This window comes from Guillardia theta (assembly GCF_000315625.1).
Source record: "Guillardia theta CCMP2712 unplaced genomic scaffold GUITHscaffold_42, whole genome shotgun sequence".
NCBI classification, from domain to species: domain Eukaryota; class Cryptophyceae; order Pyrenomonadales; family Geminigeraceae; genus Guillardia; species Guillardia theta.
In genome coordinates, this window is record NW_005434632.1 from 591,704 (window position 1) to 600,636 (window position 8,933).

General features: G+C 44.3%; 3 protein-coding genes across 3 annotated transcripts; 1 reads left to right on the forward strand and 2 right to left on the reverse strand.

The window, feature by feature from the left end:
• Positions 1-788: 788 nt before the first annotated feature.
• Positions 789-1,159, forward strand: GUITHDRAFT_110003 (hypothetical protein; the record flags this gene model as incomplete). Its single annotated transcript, XM_005831140.1, has 4 exons — positions 789-818; positions 872-946; positions 989-1,045; positions 1,097-1,159. The coding sequence occupies 4 exons, from the start codon at positions 789-791 to the stop codon at positions 1,157-1,159; spliced, it is 225 nt and encodes a 74-aa protein (XP_005831197.1).
• A 37-nt stretch (positions 1,160-1,196) lies between these two features.
• GUITHDRAFT_153093 (hypothetical protein) lies at positions 1,197-2,388 on the reverse strand. The gene is made up of 8 exons (XM_005831141.1): positions 2,248-2,388; positions 2,113-2,194; positions 1,995-2,069; positions 1,901-1,951; positions 1,794-1,853; positions 1,639-1,712; positions 1,492-1,591; positions 1,197-1,436 (listed from the first exon to the last, which is right to left on the reverse strand). Exons 1-8 carry the CDS (start codon positions 2,304-2,306, stop codon positions 1,383-1,385), a joined length of 555 nt encoding a protein of 184 aa, XP_005831198.1. The 5' UTR covers positions 2,307-2,388; the 3' UTR covers positions 1,197-1,382.
• Positions 2,389-3,242: 854 nt separating this feature from the next.
• On the reverse strand, positions 3,243-4,063 carry GUITHDRAFT_153094 (hypothetical protein; the record flags this gene model as incomplete). The annotated part of the gene is made up of 2 exons (XM_005831142.1): positions 3,997-4,063; positions 3,243-3,951 (listed from the first exon to the last, which is right to left on the reverse strand). A coding segment is annotated over exon 2 (289 nt), but the record flags the coding sequence as incomplete, so codon positions are not given.
• Positions 4,064-8,933: the final 4,870 nt, after the last annotated feature.

Genomic DNA, 8,933 nt, shown 5'->3' on the forward strand with positions numbered 1-8,933 from the left:
TATATATCTACATCTTCATATATCTATATATACAAATTATAAAAATATATATAATTTTATTTTATATATATTTTTATATTTTTTTTTTTTTTTTTTTTTTTTTCCCCCCATCTCTCTATATCCTTCTACATTTATTATGTGACAGGAGGAGAGGGAAGAGGATCAAAGAGGAGGGGAGGGGAGGAGAGGGAAGAGGAGAGGAGAAGAGAGAAGAGAAAACGAGGGTAGGGGAGGGAAGAGGAGAGAAGAGGAGAGGAGAGAAGACGAGGGTAGGGGAGGGAAGAGGAGAGAAGCGAAGAGAAGAGAAAACGAGGGTAGGGGAGGGAAGAGGAGGAGAGGGGTTTGGAGAGGGGAATTGAGAGGGGAATGGAAGCAATCTAGTTGGAGTTCAAATGACATGCAAGATAAAAGGCATGGATGAGAATCGATTCTGAATTATGAGAGAGAAGAATATGCAAGTCTACATTCCTTAGAATTCTAAGCTGCGTATTCCAAGAAATGTCGACAAAAAAACAAGGACTTACAAACACGAAGGCATACAAGTATCACAGCACATCAATATAGAGACTGAGGAATACATCGCCATACAAGTATGCAGACATACAGCTTCAAAATCCTCTAAAGATGCGTGCGGGCACACAGCTCACGGTAGAACATGCAAAAGGCAAAACCATCCTAGTCAGACAGTGCAGGACTCATATCTTGTTCAGAAGGTTCTCTTGTCCATTCTCCTAACCCTGTCATTTGTGTGTTTGCAGGAGGTCAATTCAATCAACATTCACATTAGGATGCCAGATGGTTCAGAGCAAACATTGCAGGTGTGCTCAGTCTGCATGTGCTCTAGCGCGTCTTGAGCGTGTTAATGGTGTAGGTCGATCAGGGACAGACAGTCGAGTACGTGCGCGCGTATTTGCATGAGAATTGTGGGCTTCCTTTCTCCTCGTCGGTAAGAGGTCTTGTGCTCTTGGAGTAGCTTGACGAACTTCAGACGCTCTCGTTCCAAGCCCGAAAGCTCCTTGATCCTATGTCGCTCGTCGACTGCGGGGTGAGAATTTGCTTGCTCCCTGCTTCCTGTGAGTCCTTTTACATCGCACAGGTGTCAGACAACTCCAACTTGACTTGCACAGTGCAATCAGCCGCAGATGGCGGAGATATGTGAGCGAGCAGACAAGTAGAGGCCATGGCTGTGGTCAGGAGCTAAGCAGGCAACGAGAGAATTGCAAGGAAGCGAGAGAAATGTGAATTCATCGCAAGGAAGGGAAAAGGGAGGCAAAGGCGGTGTGCCAGAAAACATCTAGGCAAAGTCGTTGTGCTAGAAATTATCTATAAACTACACTATGAACAGTGATTCGAGTACTACACTAAAGCATAAATCCTTAACTTCACGAGGGTTGGAGCGTCATCGCATTTGAAACAAGTTTCTGTATACACGAGTTCTGCAAGTCACAAGTGTCAATCAGAAGCATTTGGAAACAATTGAATTATGCTGACCAATGCTGCTTCCGCATGCTCCCGTGTCCCTTCAAAGTTTTCACGATAAGAATCTGTAGCAGCAGGACTGAACGTCCTGGATTGCCGATCATATTTGCTTCTGTCATCACCAATGAGTCATAACGTAGAAACAGACAAGGTTAGCACCTGTAGAAGAAATGATCGCCAATCTTCAGTGAGTCCAAGTTGAAGTCCTGAGGTAGACTGTCTCTATGCACGATCTATGACACTCATTATGTCAGACATTCCTTAGTCGTTGACCGGAACTGAAACTCAAGACATCAAGGAAAAAAGTTTCTTACGACTGTCTTGTCAATTATCGTCGTTACATAGTTTTCATCGTATTCATCCGACAAGAAAACCTTAACAAATAAATCATTTTTTGTGCACGTGTTGCCTGCCCTCCTACCTCTCGAGGATGCTGGGAATCTGGTTTTTGCAGAGCACTTGCTTGAAGAGCCTGCGACAGTCAGTAAGAAGCGAACCCGCAAGCTATCAGCTACTTGGTATGGCCTGAAAAACCATCTGCAGCGCATCAACTTGAACCCACTTGACACTTCCAGCCAGAATGCGACGATCTGATTCACCATGAGCAAGCAATTTCAGCTACGATACACTTGCCTGCGCTAGGAATGGAGGTTGTTCTTTGGGTGCGGACACCTTGACATACTCGCCAATACATATCGACGAGCCGTCTGGTAATCTGCAACTGGATGATGAGCCCGTACTGAAGATCGCCCGGCCGAGTGAAATTACCTAAGGCTCGAATAGTACTTTCTTCCGTTGACCTCCTCTAGGGGCTTTCCAATCCACATGTAGGCACCATGACTGGAGGCGTCAGCAGTAGAATGCTTCCTGCTGTTGAAGAGCTCTGATTCACAATTCTTTCTTTTCGCCGACTCTTGGCTGGTGAAATCAAATCAGATGGGAGGAGCAACAGGCCAAACAAGAGAAGTATACAAAGAATCTTGCGATCGTTTGACGCGAGGGATTGGGACATCAAGAACTGCGCTAGTGCTTGTTTTTTTCCTCTTTGAATCCTTTTGACTACGAGCGCTACCGTCATAGTCATCGTTGGATTTGACAGGCGTACTGTCAGCCCTGCAAGACAGGAGTTATAGCCTTTGAACTGACAGAAATTCTCACCTGTCCGCCAATTCTGTGATGTCAGTGCCTTTGATCATCTCTTTGGTATCTCTTGATTTCCCTGTTCTTCCGGTTTTTGGACTGTCTTTCACATCCTAAGGTGATGAATCAGACATATTAAGCGTGTGATGAGGAAAATGACCTTGGCTTCACCATTGTCGCTAGTAGCATCAAAGGTCCTACAGCGACTCTTGTCTTTGCTTTGCTCCTGTACGACTTTGGCCTTCTTCTTGGGTCGTGAATCAGTATCTACACTCGACGAATCGTCCTGCTCCTTTGTATCCGCAGCTTCTCGCTTGTTGTTCTTCGTCTGCATAGTTGAGGTTGATCGTCGACTTTCCTTCAAGCCCTTGACCACTATTCGATCGTAAACGCTTCCTTCAAGGATCGAGCGCCAGTGCTTGTTCAGGAGCGCATGGCCTTGTATGGACTCAGTGCTCTTTCCATCCTTGACGCCAATCTTGAAAGTGATCTTGACCTTGACGTCATTTTGTATGGCATCATCGTTCTCTTCATCCGATCCACTTGTGGTGAGAGTCGGAAGGAACGATACACGTTGCCAATAACCCAACTTGGAATATGCTTTTGTAAACGAGTGAGAACGTGACGAAGCAACAGCAGCTCTCTTTGCATGGCGCAAATCTCTGTCTGTTAAAGGATTCAACAAACTTGCTTGGGGATCATAACGCTTACAACACGTATAAACAACCTCATCATCATCATCCTGCATGAAACTTTTGGATTCATCCGTTTCTGAATAGATGAGGATCTCGCAAAGCCCTTGAACAGACGCAATTGGATTTTCATCAATAGTATTCGAAATGAATACTTCAGGAAAGGACTTCTGCTTCTTATTGGCACCTTTGTTCAATCCCATTGCCCACTTTTCTCGCAATGAAGCAGGCAAGTCTGATGGTCGGTAGAACCATCGACATGTCACCATCGGCATTTTGTCATCATTTCTCTCCCAAAGCTTTTCTGCTCTTGCAATATAAGATTCACCACCACCTGCATATAAATGGACGTAGCATCCTTCCTCGAAATACGTATCATCCCATATTATTCCTCGGTAGCATTTTCCTTTTTTGAATTCAGCAATGGGTCGACCAACCCACCTGAATTCCTCATCATCATTCAGCATAGCCCTTTTCAAAGGCAAAGAATCGTAAAGATGTAAAGAACTCGAGTCCTTGAGGCGCACAAAATCAACATTCATACTGCGAGTTGGAGGCTTGACCGAAATTTTGGCTGTCTTCAAATCAGGGGAGTTGACATTTGTAGCTTCAGAATTTGGTTTTCTTCTAACTGCGATAGCTGGAGAAAGGGTAAGTCGATCTCTGATTCGTAGAGAAGGTTTACCTCGCTTGTCTTGAGCTTCCTCAAAGCTTAGGCGTTGAGGCGGATTTCTACTACGTGGCTCGATAACCTCTTGGAAATTTGAGTGAACTGACTCTCGTCTCGTAGCGCTCATATTCCTGTCCTTGTCAGCTCCGAACTCTTCGGGTTTGCTTTGTGCTTCTTTTGAAATTTTCACAGATTCTTGAATACGAGCATTTGAGCCCCAGTCTGATTTCTGCGTCAAAACATCCTTGGGTTTTCCGGCTTCTCCTTGTCTATCAGTCTCTTGGTTTGGATTCTTGGTTTTGTTATTCAACTTACTGCTTTTAGAAGCCAAGGGTCCATCCATGACTTTACTTTTGATCTCATCTGTGTTTGCAGCCAAGTTTTGTAGGCATACCTGTGCTCTGTTCTCGTCACTTTTACCGTTGCCATTTGTGTTTGACTGCGTTGAAGTATCTGACGTCAGTCCTTTCATCGCAGCTGCAGACTGGTGCATAATAGGGCGTTTGTTGTCTTTCAATTTGCGTTCACTGCCCTGTATACCATCATTTGAAGAATTTTGATGCTGATTGAAAGCCATTGGCGATTCTGCAGTATTCATCCCAGTTGGATCTGCAAACCAAAAAAATCAAATGATCTCTCTCAGAGACTATACTGCAACAAGTACTATTGGCAAGATGGTTGCGAGCAGCGACGTTGACCGTTGGTGCACCCGTATTTGACGATTTATTGCCTACACGCGATTCTGACTCATTGCCAGCCTTGTGGATGTTTCCATGCTTAAAGTTACCAGCAGCTTCGTTATTGGGAGTCAAAACTTTTGCTGGATCCCTGTTGGATTCCCTATTTTCTGTCAGCTCATAGTCAAAGACGATGACCAAATATTACAACCTATTCACGCCAGTTTGTGATTTAAGCGCTTGGATATAACTACTTGCTATTGCAGCTGACACATCATGTCAGCAACTAAAAACCAAATAATTCAAGCAATTACCAGTCGAGTGAGCTGGAAGTTTTGGATAGGATTGAACACTCTCTTCAGGATTGGTCGTTGCCGGCTGATATTTGGAGGAAAATCAGCTGCAATTAACAAAAAAATTGTACCTTTGCAGCCGCTGGTAATCCTTGTTGCATATTTCCAACAACATGACTTAATGCTTCTTCAAAAAGCGAGCTCCCTTGAAACAAATCCATGTCAAAGACCTTGATTTGCACTTGATCAAGGAGCAGACCTCCCTCAAAAGATTCTGCAGTATCTGCAGTGTAGGAAAGGGACGATCTCAAATCCTGAAAATCATAGCCAACTGTGTCAAGAGCAAGCCCACCCCTCTCGAAAAACAACTAAAGGAGAAAAGCCAAATTCAGGATGCTACCTTCAAGCGTGGAAAGCTTTGTGGAAACTCAAACACCGGTAGATTCCCATTTCCCTTTGAAACCTCGCTCACATTGGTATTCAAGACGGGAGGCCGATCTCCTTTTCCTAAAAATAATTCTTTCGTCAAGAGCAATCTTTTGGTCCGACATTCATACGTGCATCAGAACCTGCCAGAACAGTGCTAGCATAAGTTGTTTTTGAGCTGGGAAAGCTATCCTTGCTGCTGACAGCCTTCCCATCTGAGTTGGAGTCCTTTTGGGGCAATAATGGTTTGTTCAGCACCTTATCTTTCTCCAATGCAGAAATTTTTGGCAGCAGACTATGCGGCAATGAAGTTCCGGCAGGATCCAAAAAGTGTGGTTCCATGTAAACAGGCTTTCCTATCGACCCTTTATCGCTTGTCGGGTTCAAAAGCAAATTTGAACCGAAGGTCAGAGCAGTAATTGGAGTTCTTCTTTGTTGGATAGCAGGATTGATGAACAAATGTACAGATACTGGATTCGATCCAAGTGATTTGTGCATAGATACAGTAGAATGGGCATCCATAGCAGAGGTATCCTGCTTAAAACCATTACCAGCATTTCTTTTGCCTGGGCATGGTTTATGCTGGGACTTGAAATGCTCGTTCTGTAAGGAACACTACTCCCTTCATCCAAGTGACTTCTATTCTCCGCAGCAAACAGGGAGTAAATTCCGCTATGCATACTATTACCCGATGACATCTTTTCAATGTTGTCTCTTTGTTCGGTGCGCCAGTGATCAGTAGTCCAATCTCGCCTCCCGGAAGAATGACTGCTTTCCCTATCTTGGTTCCCAGAATTTTTCGTGGCAGGAGTCACGTTTGATTGCCGTTCATGCAATGGTGATGGTGATTGGTCCATTATGGGTTGGGCATTATTTTGTTGGTTGCTGCGGCAAAACTTTGTTCCAGAACTGAATTGCTGGGAAGTTGGGGTTGCGTTCCATTCTGCAAACTTTCCGCCCAGTTTTGCCATTTTCCCACTGTTCCCATAAGTTCAACTTTAGCACCCTCTTCCTTATTTTCTGTGCTGCTACTTCCTGAGATTTAGCCTCTGTCGGCCAGCTCACATGTGACCTGCTCAGATTGTTGAGCTCCTCCCTAGGGAGTTTCTCTCCGACTGATGTTGTTGGAATGCGTGAAAGAGAGTCCACATTAAAACGAGATTCTTTGTTCACAATTCCTGGTATGTTTTGTGAAGACATCCAATCGAAGAGACCTCTCCTACCAACTTCATTTGGTGTAGTTTCAGATAAACCGGGCAAGTTGCTTTGAAGCATGTGACCTCCTTGATTTGCATGAGGGAAGCCCGGAAGCGAGACAGAAGAGAAAGAAAGGGGAAGATGCTCTATTTTGTGTTGCGGGAATGAGTTGCTACTCCCCTTTTCCTCCCCCTCCCCCCGCCATCCTGCCATGCCTGCTGCCACCGGCGACGCCCAAAAAACCACCCTACCCCCCCAATCATCAATAGATTACCCCAGTATCTCTCACATGACCGCCTTCAATCTACACCCTGCTACTACTGTCTGACCCTCTAAAAAGCCCCCACCTCCCTCGAAGCCTTCAACCCTGGTGTACCCACCCCATGGATGCGTCTCTTGTCTACCCCACCTACATCGAGATTTGCGAACCCATCCTTGCACCACCGCAAACCCCTCCTAGAGACCAAATGTTTCTAAACACCCGTAGGGGTGGATTGTTCCCTGTAACCCCTAACCCCCTTCTATCCCTTTATTGGATTGTCTTCGTCCATCCACCCACCTATCACGTATGGATTTGCGAAACTTAATCGTTGCCTACCGGTGGTGGAAACTAGACGAATAACCTCTCTATAGTCTGCCCCGAGCCACCGGCTCCTCGACACACCCTACCCACTTCCATCACTACCCCCACCATGATTATCAATCAAATATCGGAAAGCTCATCGCTTCACTCGTCCCCTACTACACAGAAAAAAAAATGAAAAAAAGAATAAAAAGAAGGAGTATCTTTTCTCCGTTTTTTTTTCTTCTGAAATTTAATAAGTATTATAGATATTTCTTTCTTTCTTTCTTTCTTTCTTTTACCATGTACCACACATGTTCGTTTCTTTTTTGTCAGCAACTGTCATCGTACAATTCGTTACGCTACATTGTTATAAGAGCTACACGAGAATGCTGAGAAAAAGCTAATATACAGAAGGCGGCGCACACGGATATCGCCTCGACAAAGCAGGCAAAGGGAGGTGGAGGAAGAGGAGAGAGCACGATGAAATCCTTGAATAAACTGCAACATGATATTGAGTTGACTTCTGCACATGCCTAAGAGGGGAGAGAGCAAGACATGGCAAGCGGCAAATTGACGGATGTGTTAAAAAAGGGAATTGCATTGCATGATATCAACCCAGAAAACAACTTATCATCAGTTTGCAGAAAGAATCAGAGAAGGGTATACAACCTGCAGCAGCTCAGTTTGTAAATAGTGTGGTTGTTGTGGTTGGAAAAGATTTCTTGAGAGACTCAGCATGCAAGATTGAAATATGATGCTGAAAATGGAGATTTGCTAGAGGGATGCAATGTACCTGGGACAACAAGGAGAAGAATGAATCCTTGCGAAAAATGAGATGGAATTGCTTGCTTCTTTAGGGTTTAGGGTTTAGGGAGGGTTTAGATCCTGAAGAATTGTGTTCGAATGGGTAAAGTATAATGTTGTGTGTATAATGTTTTGTACAATCGTAACATACTTCTTGTCATCTGTCTCGAACAAAGGGATACTGCTGGTGAAGCTCTCAGGAGAAAAACAGATAGGGATGGCTTTCAAGAAAATTCTAGGGGGTGAAAGGGCGAGATGATGAGCGAGATGAGATCATCCCGTTCATGTCAATAGATTTAAGTAGGTACTTGGCAGGAAAGCTCTGTTGAAAAAAGTTGGCAAGCAGAAGGAGACAAATTCAGAACATACGAAAGGAGGACAGGAAGTGTATCGAGGGAAGGACAACGGTTGTCTTGGTATATACAAAAATTCGGGTTCGCAAATTTTCAGTGACCTGTACAGGATGGACAGAATGTTTTGAATAAGAATCATGCAGAGGGCCTGGCAGAACGAAAGGGGAATAGCAGAACGAAATTTTCAGAGCAGGTGTAGGAGTGGGAGGGAAAATCTAAGAAATCAAAAACCCCTTTTGAAAACCTCGAGCAGTCTTCTAACGGTTTTGATTATTATTGAGATGCCACAATATTGTTTGAAAGGAGCTGAAATCATTAAATCCAGAAGGTGTTTGCTTACCTGAGGGAGAAAGAACAAGTGCATTTGAACAAGGCAAGGAAGCACTGCTTGGAACAATCAAAAAATGATTTAACGCCACGAAAAGTTTAGACCGTAATTAGGAAGGTAGTAAAAGCGAGATTGAATTGCTGCATTAGCAAAACGGATTGAGCAGTATGAGAATGAAGCGGGAAAAGCGGGAATATGAAGGGTTTAGAGTGTGAATGGGAGAAAGTGGGAACATGAACACTTCAAAGGATATTATCAGGTGCCAGGTTTGAGCAGCGGGAGGGGTGTAGGATATTGATTCCTGGGACT